The sequence below is a fragment of the Carcharhinus amblyrhynchos genome, chromosome 7 (assembly GCF_965287045.1).
Source record: "Carcharhinus amblyrhynchos chromosome 7, sCarAmb.v2.hapA, whole genome shotgun sequence".
Lineage (NCBI taxonomy): Eukaryota > Metazoa > Chordata > Chondrichthyes > Carcharhiniformes > Carcharhinidae > Carcharhinus > Carcharhinus amblyrhynchos.
In genome coordinates, this window is record NC_137330.1 from 66193327 (window position 1) to 66216272 (window position 22946).

The window sequence follows — 22946 nt, forward strand, 5'->3', positions numbered from 1 at the left end:
ATGTGTAGTCATTACTACAAATTCTGATGGCCCAGAGGCCATTACTCTTGGGATGGTTGACGGCGAGTATCTGGTGTTCCCCTATTTACACTGATGAGAGCAGTGGTTAGTTTAACCGGTGTACACGCAGGAGCTAATGGTTGTCTCTGTGCCTGAACAGAGGGTGAGATGTTGACTTTTTCCACTGTGTCTGGCAGTGTAGAGGTTCATAGGAAAGTCTGACTTGATAAATCTGAAATTGAAGTCTCAACAGGCTGCAATCTTGGTGTAACTGTTTTTCCAGCCAGTAATTGGTCTGCATGTCTTCACCAGATAATGTTATCTGAAGTCCTATCTGAGTGTAAGAGACGGGTCCATTCTGCACAATGATTGTGGCAGGAATCCATTTCACCCCTGAAGAATATTTTTTTGTTTAAATTCCTTGTCCTTGGTGGAAAACTCTGTGCTTTGCCTTGCTTTTACGTTGTTCCACTTATGTTTGTTGTTATCACATAATCTCCTTGGTTTTTGGAAGTTTCAGAAAATCGAATGCAGAATGCAGCTGCATTTTCATCATGTGTAATGTAGGCAAGGCCTTGTTTGTGTAACATGCAGTATTCTGACAGACCAGTAAGAATTTGTTGAGATGTTGAATAAGTGAACTTTGTTATTTGGCTGCTTTCAAAGTATGTTTCATGATTTGGGTGAATTGTTCTGCTAATCCATTAGTGGCAGGGTGTTATGGTGCAGATATAATGAGGGTGATTTTCCGACCTCGCTGAGCCTGGCTTAGATCACACCAATCCCAGAAAATAGTGTAGCAGCCTAAAAATTGGTTTCGTGCCTGATGCCAAATAGTTTGAAATCGTCCTGGTCCCTTTCCAATGGGGCAAACTGGATTATAGCATTTAAATATACATAAACCATTCAACACCAGATTCTCCCACCTGCCAGGATCTTCTGACCTTTGGGCATGGTACAAGACTGACAAGAATCACTACTGGCCTCCACTAGCGATGACCAGGTGTGATGGGAACGCCAAGGGGCTCAGGGGCCATTGAAGCCCGTAGATCATCAGTGACATAGCTGGACAGTGTCTGTCTGGCACCCTGCCAGTTGTTAGGGACCAGATGAGAAACCCCAAAGCATGTTATGAAGCCCAAGTAGACCCCAACAGTTTTTAAAAAAACTTTGGCATTAATGTGGGAATAAGGTGTTTCACTTCGAGTATGATTCTATTGACATATTCGGAAGCTTTTATCAAAACAAACTTTATTTAACAATACAGTTCAGTATAACAAATGAATTAGTGTCACTTTTATCAATTGAAATACTCAAACATGACAAGATACAATTCTTGACTGCTCGTCTATCTCTATTAATTCCAATTTAAGCAATATTCATTTTATAGACTCAAACCCCTTGTCAAAATCAGTTAGCAAACAACACAGGCCTTCATGTTTTTACTTTTTAACAGTTCTAGAGCCTTTGAACACCTCTGAAGAGAGAGAGAGGGAGACAGAGAGATCTGTCTCTTGACACTCAAAAAACAGCCTCCAGAGAGAGAGAGAGGGACAGAGACACCTCTTGTTTCTTTCAGAACTAAGCTGAAACTGCTTTCTTTCCTCTGTAAGCTTAGTTCCCCCCTTCACATGACTCTGTCTTTCGTCATTCAACCTAATCAAAACCCTACTCTGAAACCCTCTGGAGGAAGTACCAAAAATAAACAAAAATGCATAAACTCAGATTAAAACAAACACCACATTACCTAAAACCAATTATTCTCCTGCCAGATGCAGACAAATTGACACCATGTAAACAGAGCTGACTTTTAAACATTCTTTCACAAGAAATCGTGATATGAATACATTTCCTGAAGGCACAGTATTATCACACAGTGCCCACCTGGGACCCTGGCAGTCACAGGGGATTATGTGAAGGGGTCAAGCAGGGGGTTCATGCAAGGGTGAAGCAAGAAGGGGTCATGATGGAAGACACATGCCAGGAGTCATGAAGGGAGACCCATTTGGGGGGCCCCAATGCCCTAATGCTGGTGATCTGTTTCCAGGAGAGGGTGGGGAAACATGCTGCTGTTGCGGGGGTCGGTGGGGGGGGGTATCGGTGGGTTGGGGGGGTGGGTGGTCCTGATGTCTGTGGGGGAAGGAACGGGTCTCCCAGTGTATTGTGAGTTCGGGTCACCCTTCCAAAACTGTGACCGAGCGCTTTGCATCTGGGATCACCAGTGTGTTTCAGCCTCGCCACCCCCACAGAACCAGCACACAACTCACCGTTCTCCCAAAACATGACTGAATGTGAGATGATTGCTGTTCGGACCGAGCTTGACAGACCAGCATGTATCATTGTGGTATTTAGGTGAAAAATGTGCTTGCAAAATTTCCACAATCTGCTAGAATGTTTTAGGGCTGGTTTAATCAGATTGCAGAAGATTGCGAAGGAGATTAAAAGCTCCCTCCACCCCCCCACCAGTCATGCTCAAGAAAGTGGGCAGCATAATGACTTCATCTATTTTGTTAGCCAGCGCAAAATCGTCAAAATGCTCGGTATAAGAGCTCCATCATTCCATATTTTCATCAAAAGTTCCAAAGATACTGAACACTCCTGCCATTTTTACTCATGCTGGGTTTCCAGTATGCGTACTTTGCAACCATGTTTCCAGCAGCTGCCTTGTTTTTCTTATTCACACACACAACCAATTTGAGCTTCATTCCGTTATGTGCTACAGCCAGCTCTGAAATCTGTTTTTACAGTATCTTCTATCCAAGTCCATTCTAGCCCATTAGCTCTCTGCATCGACAGAAATGTGGCATGGACATATGAAAAGTTTCCTTTTCCTTCTGAATTTCCCATGAAAGGAGTCAAACCTCATGAGAATACTTTCTTGCACGCATCACTACAGCAGGGTTTCCCTCTGAACCAAAAGACATCACAATATGCATCATAAACAGTGGAAGAAGCAAGCTGTATACAGAACAATAACCAGTTGCAAATGCCTATGACAGTCAAACAACTATCCGTAAGAAGTTCCAGAAGCATCACCATTCTCAATGATGGGGGAGCCTGACAGGGCAAAAGACAAGGCTAAAACATTTGCAACCATCTTCAGCTAGATGTGCCAAGTGAATAAACCAACTCCACAACCTCCTGAGTTCCCTAAAATCATAGATACCAGAATGCAGGCAATTCAATTCACTTTATGTGGTATCAGGAAACAGTTGAAGGCACTGGATGCGTAAAAGAATCTAGACCTTGACAATATCCCAGCTATAATACTGAAGACTTCATATCTAACCACCCCTTAACAAAACAACTACAACACTCTCAGCCAGCCAACAATGCCCTGGTATGTCCTGTCCACAAATAACAGGACAAATAAAATCCAACCAATTACAAACTCTCAATCATCAGCCAAATGTTGGAAGGGGTCATTGACAGTGCTGTCAAACAACACTTACTCAGCACAGCTGTTCATTGATGCTCAGTTTGGCAGCGGCACTTAGCTCTGAATCTCCTTGGTCTAAACATGGACAAAAGAACTGAATTTCAGAGGTCAGGAGAGTGACTGCCCTTGACATTGAGACAGCAGTTAATTTGAATACAATATCAGGGAGTCCTAGCAAATTTAAAGTCAGTGCATCTCAGGCAGAAAGCTCTCTGCTGATTGGAGCCAAACATAGCACAAAGGAATATGGTTGTAATTGTTGGAGGTCAATCACTTCAGTTCCAGGACATTACTGCAGGAGTTACTCAGGGTAGTGCTCTAGATCTAACTATCTTCAGTTGCTTCAAAAATGACCTACACTCCCACATTTGGTCAAATGTCAACATTTGCTAATGGAGTTTTAGGACCCTTTCTGCAGAATTCCTGGCCCTGTTAAGGATCTCTCTTAATTACAAGTTGGTTTTACCTTCTATTAATCTGGGGATCACATACATAATTAAATGTTTTTATTGAAATAAGTATAAACGTCTCACTCTGTTACAATCCCAGAGATGGCTCATTCGTTGTTTAAGTTCTACCCATGAGATAAACACAAGTTAGCTTTTAATTGTAATTAGCTCCCACCCAATTTAAATTTAACTTGCTTCAGGCATGCCTATCAGTTTTCCATCAGGTATCCTCATTTACCCACATTTCACTTCCTAAAGCCAGAAGTTATATTCTAAAATATATAAATGATGCAATAGGCCAGATGGGTACAGCTCTAACCAGTATTTAAATCTGAGGCTTCATGCACATTAATCCTACTTTACCCTTATGTGTGATGCATCTCATTATGGTGCAGAAGCGGTGGTTTCCCATTTCATACTATCAGGTGAAGAAAGACCAAATACTTTTGCTTCTCGAACATTAAGCAAAGCTGAACATAACTATGCCCACATTGAACGGAAAGCATTGAAAATCATCTTCTGCATCAAGAAATTCCATCAGATCCTGTACAGGGAAGAGTTTACATTGCGAATGGACCATCGACTACTGTGGAGTTGTACACATGAGGAACATAGCAAGAAGTTTTTCATGGTGGCCTGGACTTGATGCTGAGATCAAATAAAAAGCTAGAACATGTTATTTCTGTGGAAAGATAAGAAATCTGGCACATTTAGCACTGCTGCATCCATGGCAGTGGCCAAGGCATCGGAGACCTTGACAATGTGTGCATGTGGATTTTGCCGAACCTTTTGAAAGACACATGTCTTTAGCAACTTTGGACACTCACACCAAATGGCCTGAGGTCACCTTTTGATGACAGTTCCCTCAGCTGAGAAGATGAGATGCTGGGAGAAGTATTTAGTCATTTTGGATTTCCAGAACAGCTGTTAAGCGACAACAGACCTCAATTTGTCTTGCAAGAATTTGAAAACTTCCTACAAGAAAGTGGCACTCAACTTTTACTTCCATACCACATCATCCTGCTACAAATGGATTAATAGAATGCTTCATCTAAACCATGAAGCATACTTTGAAAGGAACAAGGTTATCCAACAGCTCAACTTATTTTTATTCGATTATTGGAACGTCACACATGCCATGGCCAAGACCTCTCCTGCATGATGAAAAGTAGCAGTGTTTTGTACTCAATCTTCTGAAATCTCCAAAAACTAAGCAGGCAGTGTGACAACAACAAGCACTGGCGGAATGGTGTGAAAGCAAGGCAAAGCGCAGAGTTTTCAACCAAGCACAATGAATTTTGGAAAATATTTCTCAGGGGAGAAATAGATTCCTCTCACAGTCCTTGCGCAGACTGGATCTGTCTCTTACATTGTCTGGACCTCAGATACATTGTCTTGAGGAGACATGCAGACCAATTACTAGCTGGAATAACAGATCCGCTAAGATTGGGACCACTTGACAATTATGGTTCAGCCTTACCATGTCAGGACTTTCCTGCAATCCCTACACCACAAAACACCACTGAGGAAGTCAACACCTCACCCTCTGTTCAAGCGCAGAGACAATTGCCAGTTCCCATTTCAACACTGATTAAATTAAACACCACTGACATCAGTGTGAAGATGAAAATGCGAGAGGTTGCCATCAGTGTGCTGATGTAAATGGCAGAAGTTCCCAGCAATGTGAAGATGAAAACACCAGAGGTTCACCTTTTATCTATCCAAGAATGATGACTGCAGACTGTCTGAATTTATAATAGTGACTAACACATTGACTATTGTTCATATTGAACTTGTTTTGGAGACATTTAAATTAAGGAGGGAGGAAATGTTACATATTTGTTGCTTTTGATCCACTGTAGAGCCCTGCTGTATTAATGTATGCAAGGAAGTGATGAAATGCAATATAGAACAGAAAATAGACAAGCAGCAAGTATGAGAATACATCACAAAATTACTTTTGTTTATCGTGTGTTCCTAAGTATCAGTCTCCAAAATACATAACATGATCGGCCTGCCCCCCACCCACCCCATCTTGAGGCTGTGCCCTCTAGTCCTGCTGTCCTTTCTTAGAGAGATTCTTCCCACTCAGAAAGGACAGCAGGACTAGAGGGCACAGCCTCAAGATAAGGGGAGGCAGTTTAGAATGGAGTTGAGGAGGAACTTCTTCACTCAAAGGGTGGTGCATCTCTGGAATTCTCTGCCCGTTGAAGTGGTGGAGGCTACCTCGCTAAATATATTTAAGTCATGGGTAGATGGGTTTTTGACAGACAAGGGAATTAAGGGTTATGGGGAGAAAGCGGGAAAGTGGAACTGATCCACTTCAGTTCAGCCATGATCTTATTGAATGGCGGGGCAGGCTCGAAGGGCTAGATGGCCTACTCCTGCTCCTATTTCTTATGCTCTTATGTTCTTATGCTTTTTCTTCTGATCTACATCTTTCACTTACAGAGGAAAAGCCAAAGAAAGTGGTATAGGCAGCATAATGTACCTCCCTACAAACAGACTGAGATATAGGATTCAATGGACATTTAGAAAGGTTACATTAAAAATCAGGTCTGTTATGCTTAAGGGCCAAAACAGACAATGTGGAAAGCAACTGCCTTACTCTGAAGACTTATTGGTGAAAATAGAGATCAGATAATGGCTACAAATAGTGAGACTACGTTAAAGCAAGAAAATAAAATAATAATGGGGCATCCATTGTATTTGGAACAAGCAAAACATCAGCAAATCTGTTTAGGCTTTCCTGGTGCATTATTCCCCCAAATTTGCATGCAAATCATGACTTCAATGAGCCTTGCTGACAGTGCTTCACATTGGGATTATTTCCTACTGCGCACATCAGGCAATGAATATGCCCCAGTGTCTGATCGTACAAGAACTTTGTGCCTGGTGCACTGCAGTGCTACAAGTACTGAAGAAAGTGCTGCTGGATACTCAGCAGCATTTATATTGCCTTCCATTTACGCAGACTACTATTTTATCATATAGCAGCAGGAGAGCTCTCCAACACCTAAGCTGAGTAGATCAATACACTGTATGGCTTTCTATCTCATTTTGTTCACTTCCAAGGCTGCAAGTCTTAAAGAAAAAGAGAAAACGCTGGAAATACACAGCAAATCTGCCAAAAGCCAAACAAATATAGATAAGTATTCCAAGTACAGTTGCTTCATTAGCATTACTCTGATACAGGTTCAACACCCAAATGATCTACCTTTTCAATTTTTTATAGAATTTTGGAATCCTACAGTGCAGGAGGAGGCCTTTTGGCTCATTGAGTCTGCATCGACGATTATCCCACCTTGGTCCTATCCCCATAACCACCCTTGCTTGTCCCCCTGACATTAAGGGGCAATTTAGCATGGCCACTCCATCGAACCTGCACACAGTTTGAACTGTGGGTGGAAACCATAGCACCCGGATGAAACCCACGCAGATATAGGGGCAATGTGCAGACTCCACACAGACAGTGACCCAAGCCAGGAATTGAACCCAGGCCCCTGGAGTTGGGAGACAGCAGTGCTAACCGCTGTGCCACCGTGCCACCCTATGGACCTATTAAATAGTTACGCACTTTCTGTCATTGAATAATGGTATTTCATTTTAAAAAATTACCCGAGTCTTGTTCTTCAAACTTTCAATTCTCTTGTCCAGTAAACAGAAACAATATCAATATAGGCAGTCATCTGGTAGGACAAAACCTGAGTTGAGATTTTTCATCTTACATACATTAGAACAGTTCATGAGAATCCCATTGAAAAAGGGAACAGCAATTTATACTGTATGAGAAGAGAATGCTGATTGGTTCACAAATGGACTCTGGTTGAGACGTTGCCATGGAAAATGCATCAGGGAAGTTAACTTCCAAGCTTTTGATCAATTTCAAACCAAGCATGTTAACTCTGATTGATCAAGTCATCATCATGGTGATGGAACCAGGAAATACAATATATATGTTTATTTGAAAAAGGTGCAATATATGAACATGTCCAATCTCTCAGCAAAGATCAGAGTCCTGTCTGGCCATGTAACTTCTTATTTGAGGAAGGGTTAAATGCATTGGAAGCAATTCAGGGAAAGTTTGCCAGACCAATACCTGGACTGAGGAAAGGTTGTATAAGCTCGGCTTTTATCTGCTGAACTTCAGAAGATTAAAGGGTGAATTTATTGAAACATTTAAGATCCTGAGGGATATTGACAGGGTGGATGGGAAAGGATGCTTCATCTTTTGTGAGAATCTAGAACTAGGGATAGCTTTTAAAACTAAGTGATCACCCATTTAAAACAGGGATGAGGTGATTTTTTTTCTCTCAGAGGGGTATGAGTCTTTGAAACTCTGTTCCTGAGAAGATTGTCTTTGAATATTTTTAAGACAGAGGTGTCACAGATTCTTGGTAAACAAAGGGGGTGATAGGTTATCAGGAGTAGACAGGATGCAGATTTGAGGTTACTGTCAGATCTGCAATGATCGTATTAAATGGGAGAGCAGGCTCTGCCATTTACTGAATGACCTACTCCTGCTTCTTTTTGATATGTTTGTATGTTTTAGTAAGCATAAGTGATTCACATTGGAATAGTTTTAAGTTAACACTGAAAACCAATTAAAGATTATCAGCCAGGGCTCTTTTACTTGCAGAGAGAAGAGCATATCCACACATTGCACCTTTGTAAACTAAACAAAGACTTGGGGGACAACCATCCCTTGGTTTATTCCTCATACCAATGCCATAACCAATCAGAATCAACCTGCCTTGTATGAATTTGAACTAAAACTTGGCAGTTAACTGTTCCCTGATGTAGTCTCCATGGGAAAACCTTCACCAATCAGTGTCCACCTGCTAACCAATCAGCACCCTTTTAATCATTCAGCACAAATTGTTGTTCCTTTTACTATTGGTATTCTTATGAACTGTCCTGATAAGTGCAAGATGAAAACATTCAACACCATCTCTCTTTTTTCAGCAAATACCCAAATGTTTAGCTCAGTTGGCTGGATGGCTGGCTCATGATACAAGATGATGCAAGCAGTACAGGTTCAATTCCTGTACAAGCTGAAGTTATTCATGAAGGCCCTGCCCCTTGCCTGAGGTGTAGTCCTCAGGTTAAAATCACCACCAGTCAGCTGTCCCACTCAGAAGGGAGAGTAGCCTTTGGTGACTTTACCTTTTCACTCAAGTATCAATGTGATGGGTAATTGGCTGCATCATAACTTGTCCAACTTACTTTACTCCAACTCATCTATATTCGGATTAAAATTCAATTTTGACACATTAACAGCATTGACCCTTTTGATTGACACAATTCACAATGCTGGTGCATATCTCTGGTTTTCCCAGTGGCCCTTCATTTGTATGCAGCTGGTCCACTTTCAGTGCAACCATTTGTCTATCATCTCCATGACTCAAGCAACATTTTTAGTAAAAGCTTATTTATTCATATTTATTCAAAACTCTAAGCGTGGACAGTGCTCCGATGGAAGCTTCTGGAACTGTTCCTTATTTATTTAAAAGAAACATGGATGAATGGTTAAGATAGCTGTCATGGTGTTGGGTGATGTTTGCGACTTCAACACAGACTATAAAGCTTTTGGAAAATTGTGATTTGAATCTTACTGGATGGGAGCCTCCCCCTTGAATGGATGTGCCTTGACAGCACTCCTTTGTGGGATTCACACCTGCTATGTTCAAAGTTTACTGAAAACACTGAATTAATAGACTCTTTTGTTTGCTTCTCCTTTCCTTTTTGAGGGAATATACCTTAGCTGTGCCTGAATCATTTCTTCTTTGAAGGTTGATCATTGTTCAGCTATGGGTTTTCCTGCTAACCTTGGCTCCAATTTATTTGGCCCAAATCCATTCTTACCCAATTGAAATTGGCTTTCCCCCAGTTATTTATTCTTACTCTGGATTGTTCATTGACCATTTCCATTCCAAACCTTATGATTCAATGATCAATGCTCCCAAATGTCCTCCCACTCACATTTGATCTTCATAGCCATTAGCTGCCCGCTAAACTGAACACTACTGGCTCAGTATGTATGGTTCAGGAGTTCTTTCACAGCAAATATCTTTCCAAATTTAATGTCTTTGTACAGACTGTAATATCAGCTTTAATATCAGAAAATATTTGTTCTATAACACCTGTTGAAAAGCAATCATTAGCAAGAATAATTGCCATGGTTTGGCCATTGTAGCTATGACATGATATTAATGAGTTAATGACTAAATATAACAGAGGCACTTGATCATTGTACTGCTGTGAATTTATGGTATGGTGAGAACTCTACATGGTCTATTTGATGTTTCTCTATTATTCCTGTCTATTGAATTGGTTGCCCAATTTAAAAAGCAGCAACATTTTATCTTTTTGTTGATGTACCTTTCAAAAGCTAAATGGTGTGAAATGGTTTATAGTGAAAAACAGTGAAATGATTTATGTTATGATGGACAAGGGAAATAGCTACAGATATTTGAATATTTCTCAGAGAAAAAGTGGAATTTACTGCCAAATAGGGTATTTTTCTTAGTTTGGATATAAAATCAGAACTCTTTCATGTTGTTTGATGTTTTATTGCTAATGCTACAGGCTTCTTCAAAGATTGCAGTTCCAAATTATTCATTTTTTGAAGTTGCTAGCCTGACACCCAGTGACAAACAAAATTAATGGCACTGTGTCAATTTCTTGTGGGCTCAAGCTTCTTTTCTTAATCAGTATTTTTCATGCATTATCCCACACTTTTCAGATGTTTACCAGATTATTTTAAAATCACAGAATAACCTACAAAGGATTCCCAAACAGAAACTTCAGAGATAATTGTGGAGGTATTATCAGTAGAAAGAGGCAAAATATCCTGCATTTTGCAGCTTTGTTTTGTGGCATTCTCCTCAATGACATCAAATCCCAACACCTGCTCAGATCTTCCAATTCATTAATTCACCTCTTTAATTACAGAAGTGAAAAATATACCCACATATCCAAGACGTTATTAAAATACTTCACAGTAATTTCAAATTGGAATTTGCACATATTAAAAAATGAAAGCGATTGAGAGAATAAACAAAATGTAGAGGTAATAATGTGCTATACTCCTGAAGGATTCCTGCATTGCCTGCTTCTCCCTGCTCTATCAATTCCTTCCTACCCCAATTTATAATCCTCTTAATCTTTTTGCAGCTGCACAATGACCACCTCCTGGGATGTGTGTTCCAGGAAGTTCTCAGTCTTTCATATGCTCTGCAATGACTCCAGTCACTCCTCAAGTTCAGAAATCATGAGTTTCAGTCTGCTCATTTTGAAACCAACTCCTGCAGTACAAATGAAGCTTTCTGTCATTCCCCTATGGCACAGAACATTCAGGCAATGGGTTTTAGCTGACATTTCATTTGTTTATATCTATTTATTTGGATGTACATTAAATTTAGTATCCTCCTTTTCATATTTATTATGCGTTCATACAAGATTTTTATTCAGTGCAGTCCTTTTAATGTTGTAAACTTCTATAAAGTTATCTCTTAATTTTGTCCCCCCCTCACTCACTGTGGTCATCTCTCTCCTCCTGTCTCCAAACTGTCCCCCTCTCACGCTTCAGTCCTGATTTGCTTCATTCTCTCCACCCAGTCTCAACTCTCCCTCCAATCTCCAAATTTTCCCTTCTACCCCTCTCTCCAGTCTCCACTCTCTCCCTCTCTCTGTCCAGTCTCCAAACTCTCCCCCTCTCTCCCTGTAGTCTCCAAACTCTCCCCCCTGTCTTGTCTGTCCAGTTTCTGGGCTTTGGGCTCTGCTGAAGTTTCAGGGCCTGTTGAAGCTTTAATATCCATTGATGGCATCCAATTACAAGCACTCCTTGAAGTACTGGAGGAAAAATTGCTTCATGTGCGTTTGGTGGGAGAGTGCGGGTGTGAGGGTTCCAGGGAATGGATTAGATAGGATGAGAACTGCTGCAATCTGGGTGGGAGAGGGTGGACATGCCAAGGGGTGAGAGATGATCATGCTGGGTAAAGTTATGCTTCACAAGCTATAGGTTATAAAGCAAAACATAAAACTACTCTACCAAAACAGGGCCTGATTTATCAAAAATTAGCTTGTTTTATGCTGTTTTAAGCTATCAAAATTTAGAAATCTGGAAAATAAACTCCATGATTGTTCTTGGTGTCTGAATACTTAAGTGATGTTGCTAATCGCAAATGTTTGAGTGTTGTAGTTTGGGGCAATTGTTGACAGTCATGTCAGTTATGATAATTGTAATATTAAATGATAGTTAATTGATCGGTTTTTGAGTACAACTGATATCAAATGGTGACTAAATGATTGCTTCTGAGTGTAATTGATGTCAAATAATGATTAAATAATTTGATTTTTGATATTGATTTATTATATGTATTTGGTATTTATTTATTAATGTATTGATACACTGTGAAAAGTGTCATTTCTTGCATGCTATACAGACAATGCATACTGTTCATGGAGTACATAGGGGAGAAGGAAAGGAGAGGGTGCATATTAGTGTTACAGTTATAGAAAGGTCGACTTAATGTAAGGTAGGTCCATTCAAAAGTCTGAAGCAAGGAAGAAGCTGTTCTTGAGTCGGTTGATACATGGTCCCAGACTTTTGTATCCTTTGCCTGGAGGAAGAAGGTGGAAGAGAGTATATCCAGGATGCATGGGGTCCTTGATTATTCTGGCTGCTTTTCCAAGACAGTAGGAAGTGTAAGTGGAGTCAATGGATGGAAGGCTGATTTTCATGACGGACTGGGCTATGTTCACAACTCTCTGTAGTTTCTTGCACTCTTGGTCCGAGCAGGAGCCATTCTAAGCTATGATAAATCAGGAACAGATGCTTTCTATGGTGCATCTGTAAAAATTGGTGGGAATTGATTACTTCTGAATGTAGTTGAAGTCAAAGGATAGCTAAATGGCTGCTTTTGGGTGCAAATGGTGTTAAACAATAGCGGAATGATTGATAGTAATCAATATCAAATGCTGTTGAATGCAAATTATGTCAAACACTTGAGGTAAGGAATATGACACCACATATCATGGACTCCTCCATGGGCGGCACAGTGGCATAGTGGTTAGCACAGTTGCCTTACAGCTCCAAGGACCCGCCTTTGATTTCCAGTTTGGGTCACTGTCTGTGTGGAGCTTGCACATTCTCCCTGTGCCTGCTTGAGTTTCCTCCGGGTGCTTTGGTTTCCTCCCATGGTCCAAAGATGTCTGGGTTAGATTGCTAAATTGCCGCTTTGTTTCCCAGGATGCGTAGATTAGAGAGATTAGTAGGGTAAGTATGTGGGGTTGTGGGAATAGGGCCTAAGTGGGATTGTGGTCATTGCAGACCTGATGGGCTGAATAGTATCCTTCTGTAGTGTAGGGATTCTACCACTACTACTCCCCTCCCCTCCTCTCTGCCCAGCCTTCTCTAGATTATACGGACTTGTGACTAATTCTCAAATTATTGCACTAACTACTGCTGTTCAGTGACAAAAATGATATTCAGGCAGATCTTCTGCAAACTAATTCCCTGGGAATTAAGAACTAAAGAACATCTTTAACTGAACTTCAGGCCTGAAGTTTACAGTCTCTCTTCTGTAAGTAGCCTGATGTCTGTGGAGAGGAGGGATGGGGAGGGGGACTGTGGGAGGGGGTCTGTATTCATGGGGAGGGTGGGAGGACCATGTCCATGGAGGGGTTGAGGGTGATAAGAGATCTCCCAGTATACCAGATGATTGGGGTGCCTGCGTAATGACGCCCTAAGAGCTCAGCAGCCGATTTCACGTGCGAGATTGAGCCCTGCCCCCCCACTCTTCCTGGTGAGAATCACGGAGGCTCCTGTTCGGCACAAGAGTGCCGAAAAATTTCCTCACTGAGAAAGCCGGCAGACTCTTGGAGTGTCATCGTGCAAGCACCCCAAACAGAAAACCCACCATTTTCTCGCCTGTTCGACATTTAGAATTTTTTGTGGAAAATTTCTGCATTTACTCTTATGCTGAACGAAGATATAAAAGGGAATGTTTGCTGGAAAGGAGAGGAGACTTTGAAAACAAATGGCCTGAAATGAAATGTCAAGGACATCAGCCATATTTTTTAAGCCTGTGAATACCCAGCGGACAGTGAACTTTGAGCTGACATCGTACTTGCTGCTTGATATTTAATTGGTGACAGGGACAACATGCCACACCAAGACAGGGAAAAAAAGATTGTAAATGATCAGCAGTTGGCTCAACTCCCTGTGTTCTCCTTCTGCACTGTGGATCATATTAATAATAAAAATAAATAAAGCTTGCCTGGATAACCTATTAAAATGTGCCCAGCTGCTTACATACTTACCTTGTTAATCCTACATAGACCAGAACTCTTCTGTCTCACATGCATTTCGCGTTTGGTCTGCAGGTGAGACTCCACTGGCATATTCTATTGCCATGAACTTTGCCTGGTTATATTCTTTATTGCAAAGCGACTGTCTGCAATAAAGGGAGCCGTCCTTCACTGTAGGGCTTGCTGCAGCAGGGGCACCAGAGTCTTTGCACAAAATAAAGTCATTCTAACTTCAACGACTTCTAATGTGAAAACTAAAGTCTAACTTTAAGCGTATCCAAGGCTTTACTTTAATCCAAAGGTAAATTAAGAAAAAACACACTGTGTGTTATGGAAGATTAAGAATGTCAAAGTTGGAGATTTGTTGGTTTAGAATTCAAAAGAGGTGAACTTCTGTGAAAACTCTCACACAACCACTGTAACTTTGACTGAAGAGCCACACAAGCTCCTGAAAAGTATTATAAATGTTGCTTCCACTATAAAGCATTGAATCCTCCCACATTACTCAGGTGCCATACATCATGATTTCATCTAATCCAAACTGACCTGTATTCTTTCAATAGCTCAATGAAATGAAATGCACGGGATGGGAATTTCCAGCCTTACTGTTGGTGGGATTTTCCAGTCCTGCCTAGGAAGGTTGGTGAGTCGAGTGGGTCCCCACGATGCATACAAGGCATCTCCCCTCCCCCAACTGATGGGCCCCTCTTCCTTTCCATGTTTTAACCAGTGATATTAATAAACAGAGTTCTTACTCTCACTAGCCTGCCATTTGCCATTGTTTAATGGTTATGGAGATGAATTAAAAGACTAAAATGAGAAATAATTAGCCATTTAGAGTCTCAATAAGCCTAAGGGTGGTGGACTAGTGAGCTCCTTACCCACCTCCCAAATTATGGGAACTGGGTTGGGGGTAAGCAGGGTGTAGTAGGCTGGCCTTCCAACAAATTTTATGCGCCTCACCTTGTTGAAAACATACCCTCAAGGAGCCACAAAATCTAGTCCATAGTATTAAACTTCAGAAAAATAGAATCATGTATTTTGAGAAACTCACTTTAATCCAATGATGTAACATCACAATTTGTTTATATCTTGTAATTTTCTCCTTGAAAATATTGAATTCTAACATTGTTCATAATATTAATCATCCAGGTTACCCAGCAACCACCACCACATTTGAAAGCAAGAATGGAGTTGGCCCAACACCTCTGACAAAGGTATCGAAGAAATCTGTCTCTGATGATCTTGCTACAACTTTCAGCTCTCCGGCAGCATGGTTCCTTGTCGTGGCTTTGATTGTAACCTGGTCAGCAGTGGCCATTGTGATGTTTGACTTGATGGACTACAAGAGCCTTGTTGGTATGTAACAAATACGCAAGAAGAATTGTATGTTTTTTATAGAAAGAGCAATAGAATGGAATAGTCTGAATGTAACTTAATTGATGCATATTATTATCCAAGTGAATTCAAATATTTTCATGCCTTTAAGCATTGTTCAAGACATTGAATAGCTATTTTCATTTAATACTGAAAAGTTGATTTTAAATTGACTAGAATTGTACAATAGCACCAAAGAAGGTAACTTGCTCAGACAGAACAATATTTCCATTCTTGATATTGGGATAAATATTTCCAGTGCTAAGCAAGAGATTACAAGATGCTCATTGAAAAGAACAATTTTCCAATTCCGTAGTCCTGACAATGACCCGCACTTGCTGACAGTGCATATTTCAGAATTCAAATCAGCTCTTGTGCAATGTTTCAAATATGCAAAGTAATGTCAAAGTTTCCACCAAAATTTGTGATGTGCTGTTTTGGCAAATGAAGCATTCCGCAGGGGCACAAAATTGGAAAATCAACCATTTGCTTCATTAAAAGTACTTGAAACATCAAAAGGAGCCAAACTGAAAACAGTGGTGATGAACATTATAACAGTGGATCAGATGTTTCACTAGTTTGCTGATGCAATGGCAGAAAAAAGCCCCTCCCTCAACCCATGAAGAAGAACTATCAGATGTGAACATTTTATTTGTAATTGTTGAGCTAATCTGGAGTTTAAAAAGTGCTTTTTTTGAGCATTATGGTTTATGCTTCAACCTGTTAATGCATTTTCAACTTCAGATTCTGAAAATAATCTTCACTTTTTCAAACTACAGGTACTAGCAGCACAAAACAACTGTTTTGATTGCTTTATATTAAAATAAAATACTTTTGCTTTGAAGGTATCATTTTGTATAATGTATAACTACCTGCTGTGGTTTGAGAGGAAGCATTCTGTCTGAGATTTACACTTGCAGCAATAGCATTGTCAACCTGTATTTACATAAAAAGAGGGGGATTTTCTGGCCTCCCTGCAGCATGTTTCTCACGGCAGGAGATGGCGCGGTGGGGGTGCATGCCACCGGCAGGACCAGAAGGTCCTGTCAGCGAGAACAACCAGAAAATTCCTGCCAAAGCCTTTCATGTAATAAAACATCCCAAGGCTCTCCACGGGGGCATTATACAACAGAGTCTGACATTGAGCCACATAAGAAGATATTAGGGCTGTTGATCAAAGGTTTGCTCAAAGAGATAGATCTTAAAGGAAGAAAGCAAAGTAGGAACTAAGGGAGATATTGTGTAGTTCAGTAGGAATGAGTGACCTCTGGCACTCAATGGCAATGCAACCTGAGTCTTATTCCCAGAAATGCACTGTCAGCTATGCTGCTCACTATAATTTGAGTACAAGGGAATAGATTAGGCATGTTAGCAGTTCATTTCAGGTATTATTAGAATGATAGCATTGCCAGGCCTGTTTATATTTCAAATCTCATTTCAGGAGTGCAGGGAAGAGTATTATTTGTTCACACAATATTTTTCCAGCAAATAATATACAATAATGATCATTTTCTAACAGAGAAATTTATGGGTGTGTATTTTAACCCCTTTCCGGTTCCAAAATAGCATCATTTGGTAGGAATTTGTAGCCCGATGTCCTGTGCCTGTTAGGTACTGTGGGAGTATGATCAGCACTGTTTTTGGTTCAAAATTTGTCAACCATTTCTGGTGGCCACCTGAAACAAATGCAGACATCATCAAAATATATTAATAAGGGTCCTCATTGAAACAGGAGACTTATCTAAAGTTGCTGCCAGTGTCCCCTGAAACATCACTCCCAAAGTCCTGTTGAGCAAATCCTGGTTGCAACAATAAGCTTGCACATGCACTATGTAAAGGAATTCTGACCTCAGTTAAAGAGAGTCACTGATTCGCCGTTTTATATTTTTAGGATGGTTTCAACCAATCTTTCAGTTGTTGTAACTAGATGGCAATGAAATTCTATTGAAGAGAGTGTTTTCAGAAGTTTTGAATTCTTTGCCAGGCCTCACTTGGTGGACAGGAGGACGCTCCTGAACAGAAGATGCATTTAGAGGGTGAAGGATAGGAGGGGCTAGTAATGTTAATGGCTTTCAGTTTCTGGATCTTCAGAAATAGAATATCATACCTGAGATTCAGAGTGTGCACAATGGTTTCATTTCAACGGGAATTAGTAACCCACAACTGTTAGAGATAAAACTGGCTCCTTTCAAACTGCTCTTGGTGATATTGGCAACATAAACCACTTCACTATATCGCACTAAACTTTCATACTACACCATTCTCTGGTCCACCCAGACGAAGAACATAAGAACATAAGAAATAGGAGCAGGAGTAGGCCATCTAGCCCATCGAGCCTGCCCCGCCATTCAATAAGATCATGGCTGATCTGAAGTGGCTCAGTTCCACTTCCCCGCTTTCTCCCCATAACCCTTAACCCCCTTGCTTACCAAAAACTTATCTACCCGCGTCTTAAATATATTTAGCGAGGTAGCCTCTACCACTTCAACGGGCAGAGAATTCTAGAGATTCACCACCCTTTGAGTGAAGAAGTTCCTCCTCAACTCCGTTCTAAACTGCCCCCCCCCGCCCTTGTCTTGAGGCTGTGCCCTCTAGTCCTGCTGTCCTTTCTGAATGGGAAGAACCTCTCTACCTCTGTCCTATCCATCCCTTTCATCATCTTATACGTCTCAATAAGATCCTCCCTCATCCTTCTAAACTCTAACGAGTACAAGCCCAGTCTATTCAGCCTCTCTTCATAGCTCAACCCCCTCAACTCTGGTATCAGCCTAGTGAACCTCCTCTGCACTCCCTCCAAGGCCAAAATATCCTTGTGCAAGTGCGGCGACCAAAACTGCACACAGTACTCCAGCTGCGGCCTCACCAGTGCCCTGTACAGTTGCAGGAAGACCTCCCTACTTTTGTATTCAATTCCCTTCGCTATGAAGGCCAGCATTCCATTTGCCTTCTAGATCACCTGCTGCACCTGCAGGCTGGGTTTTTGTGACTCATGCACAAGGACCCCCAGGTCCCTCTGCACCGTAGCATGCTGCAGCTTTTCACCCTGTAAGTAGTAGTCCTCCCTACTATTATTCCTACCAAAGTGGATAACCTCACACTTGCCAACATTGTATTCCATTTGCCAGGTCCTCGCCCACTCGCTCAGCCTATCTAGATCCCTCTGCAGACTTTCTACACCCTCCACACAATTTGCTGTTCCACTTATCTTTGTGTCATCAGCAAATTTCGACACCTTACACTCGGCTCCCTCCTCCAGATCATCTATATGAATGGTAAATAGCTGAGGCCCCAGCACCGATCCCTGGGGCACTCCACTAGTCACCAGCCGCCAATCTGAATAGCACCCATTGACACCCACTCTCTGCCTCCTATTTGACAGCCAATCCTCTATCCACGCTAACACCTTACTCCCAACTCCATGCCCCCAACCTTCTGTAACAACCTTTTGTGCGGCACCTTATCAAACGCCTTCTGAAAATCAAGAAACACCACATCCACCGGTTCCCCTCTATCCACCGCACTAGACACATCTTCATAGAATTCCAATAAATTCATCAGACATGGCTTCCCCTTAACGAATCCATGCTGCGTCTGCTCTATCAAACAATTCTTCTCAAGATGCCTCGCTATTTCCTCTTTGACTATTGAATGTCAATCCTATTGCCGTAGGACAACGGGTATATCCCCACCAATAGACTCATGTCTCTTATCAGAAATCCTGAAACTGACATAGAATCATGATATTAAAAGAATCTGTTTGCTGGGAGGATTTCCTGGATAACTTCGTAAAATTTCTAACTTTCTTGCTCCTGTTGCCATGCCTACTCCATTTAGTATCCCCATTTCTGTGGCTTGCTTCAGCATCTCCCTTTCTGTCAGAGCAATGCCGTTCCTGATTATACTTGTATCCAATTCCAATCCTGAAAGGTGCACACTTGATTTATGATGTTAGTCTGCACTCTCCGCATCATGACTGTATGGGAGAGGAGGGAGGTCCTCTTTTCACAGGGTAGCAGGGAGGATGCTGTCACTTTGTCATGTAGCAGCAACACCTCCCTGTTCAGTGCCATCTCCTGCTACACCCAATTCCTCCTCTTCCCTCACTTACTCCTCCTCTCCTCCACTAGTAAGCTGTCTCCTTCCAAGACTATACCTCACAATACAGTCATGATGCGGAGAGTGCAGACTAACATTATAAATCAAGTGTGCACCTTTCAGGATTGGAACTGGATACGAGTACAATCAGGAACAGCATTGCTCTGACAGAGAGGGAGATGCTGAAGCAAGCCACAGAAATGGGGATACTGAATGGAGTAAGCATGGCCATAGAAGCAAGAAAAGTAGAAATTCTAAGAAGCTATCCAAGATATCTTCCCAGCAGACAGCTACCAGGCACTCTTTAACATTACAGAAGATAATCACATTCCAGAAAAAAGCTAGTTAGAAAATCAGGGGGAGCAATCTGAACTAAGACAGCTTGCAGAGCATGAGGAAACTATAGTCATAGAGATTCTTGACTCAGATAAGTGGAATGACAGTATCTGTTGTCAGGGCAATATCTATAAGATGGTGAACAGCCTACTTAATACACACCGAAGAAAAGTTAGAAGGGATGTGGAAATGCACAAATAGGTATCAGTTTGTAGGAATAAATTGTCTTCATATATATAACTGGTAATGTCAGTGAAATTGGAAGAGACAGCTCAGAAATAACAGAATGGGTTAGGCAAAGCATATAAGTGGACAAAAGAACTTATAAGTGTAAAATCCTTTACTTATAAAGGAAACATAGATGATGGGCAGGATTTTTCGGCTGTGCTCACCCCGAAACCAGAAAATCGCGCCTGAGGATGACAGATGTTTCCATGGTCCGCCCCTCGCCCACTATGATTCCCGTGGTGGGCGGAATGGGAAAATTCATCCTGTTATGTCTTCTCCAAAAGTGTTGAAGTAACTAAGCATTTACCTAAAAAAGATGTAGGAGTCTTAGTAGATTTAAGGTTAAGTACATCCAATCAATCGAGAGAAGCAACCTATTCCCATTTTTGTCTCATTTGCAAATATTACTACTTTATTTTTTGACTTTATGAATCCAGGACATTTATGTAAGTTGTAAATAATAATGGTTCCAACATCAATTTCTGAGCACCATACCCATTACCTTCTTTTGCCCATGCCTTAACTGACAACAAAACTATTTACCCTGTCTCATTGACCTACATTGACTCTTGATCAAGTGACATCTTGATTTGAAAATGATCACCCTTGTTTTCATATGCTTCCATGGCCTGGCCCATCCCTATCTCTGCAATCGCCTCCAATGTCACAACCCTCTCAGATACCTGCACTCCTCCAATTCTGACTTCTAATGCATTCTCAGTCATAATTACTTCACCACTGGTGGCCATGCCTTCAGTTGCCTTGGTTTCAAGTTTTGAAATATGCTCCCTATTCCTCTCTTCCTCTCTACCTTGATTTCCTTCTTTAAGTAATTTCTTTCCTAAAACTTACCTCTTTCACCAAACATTTGGTCATCTGACCTAGTAGGTGGTTCAGCGTCATACTATATTTTATAATGTTCCTGTGAAGTGTCTTGGGACTTTTTATTACATTAAAAGCATTACATAAATATAAGTTATTGTTATTTCTCCCATTCCGACAGCTCTTCTCATGAGCCTCTGTCTCTGAAAAACTACAATGGTACATTCAATTCATTGCTTTTAATTTAGAACACTACCAAAAACTAATATGATGTTGAAATGTGCAAATCAAATCAGTAGGTCAGAGGAGGTAGCCATTGAACTTGTTTTTGTTTTACTAAGACTGCACTTTGAATTTCATATCTAGAAACAGGAGATACAAGTAAGTGCCAGGGTAATGCAGTAAAGAGCTTTAAGGATCTACCAGACTACCAGGGATCTGAAATGTGAAGAAATACTGGAGAATCTTGGCACAAGCATTTGAGCCTGATCTGACACCTGTTAAAAGATTATAAAAGGTTAACCAGAATAATGTTTTCACTGAACACAGGTTCAAATCAATAAAAAGTCATTCAGGATGCATACTAAATATGGAATAAAGATCCAGGGAGAGAAGAGGTGCCAATACCTCTGGAATCATTTCTGAGATAATTGGTGCTATAATAGGGAATCTTAAGATCTCTCTGGATGATTGAAATAAGATCAGCAAATGACTGTCTTTACCCATAATAAGCAACCTGCAAATTGCGGCAGCTGTTTATTTTTTGCTGCTCTGGACACAGTGTTCAGTGGCATGCAATGAACTTCCTTCCAACTGTGTCTGAATAACAAAGTTTAGTTGCCCATTTTCCTGTTGGTATCAACTTTGGAAAATAAATGAGCATTAACACATTTCTCCATTTAATTAGTATTTTTGATCATGAAATAACTGTGGAGCATCATAGCTTTTGTGGAAATTCAATGACATAGCAACATTTGGCTGAAATAGACAGCAGATAAGAATAACTTGGCTCTACGGTACCTGTTTCTATGGCATATCTTATTACAAAACCCAACCTACCTTCTTCTTCCAAATAAGGAAGCAACTGTAGGAGAGGTGTTTGTGCCCTGAAACTACATTAAAATAGTGCACATAGCAGGTTAGATAGAAATATGAGATAGAACTTGTTGGATTGTATTCAAGTTAATTTTAAATAAGTTAACTTTTGTAAATATAGTTCAGCATGCTGATTAATACTAGCTATTTAAATATGGGTGACATAATTGACAGTCATGCTGCAGTGTTAAGCCAGACACACATGGCAGATGGTTTAATTAGGAAAACCCAGTTTACCTTTAATCAGATTTAGTTAATTTATTGTACATCACAAGAAAACCTTGTTCCAGTAAGTGAGATTTAGAATTCAATAAGTATTCTTTGTTTTAAAATAATAATCTTCCCTCTGATTTTAGGCTTCAGCACTATATAATGCCCCCTGCTCCCCAAAACGCCCATTCACCCCGATGCCCAATACATATTAATAAAATGTGACTCCTTCTCTGCTATTTAACAACTATTTAAGATATGTGTATTTTTAAATGATGGGGCCTTGCTCTAAATAGGGAGATATTCTTTACAAATTAAAATAATTCTCCCACACCAGAAAAGATCTATTTTGGATCCCAATTCTATGCCGATTTTATTAGATACTTTTGAAAAGGAAAACTTCCAGTGGTGTACTCAAAAAGAATTCAGTCCTTTCCCATATTACAATCCAGTGTATCTCAGGTCAAATTCAGGATTGCATAACTCTGTTTATAGGAAGTGGGGTTAGTCCTTATGGATGTTGTAGATAATCAAGTTGGCAACTGTAAGGCATTTCAATTAACATTATACTGTTCTGCACT

General features: G+C 40.7%; 1 protein-coding gene across 1 annotated transcript in view; it reads left to right on the plus strand.

The window, feature by feature from the left end:
- Window positions 1–22946, plus strand: part of trdn (triadin) — a 209007-nt gene that overhangs the window by 16143 nt on the left and 169918 nt on the right. The window contains exon 2 of the mRNA XM_080193433.1: window positions 15355–15561. Within this exon, the coding sequence (XP_080049559.1) occupies window positions 15355–15561 (207 nt within the window). The remainder of the gene's footprint in view (window positions 1–15354; window positions 15562–22946) is intronic.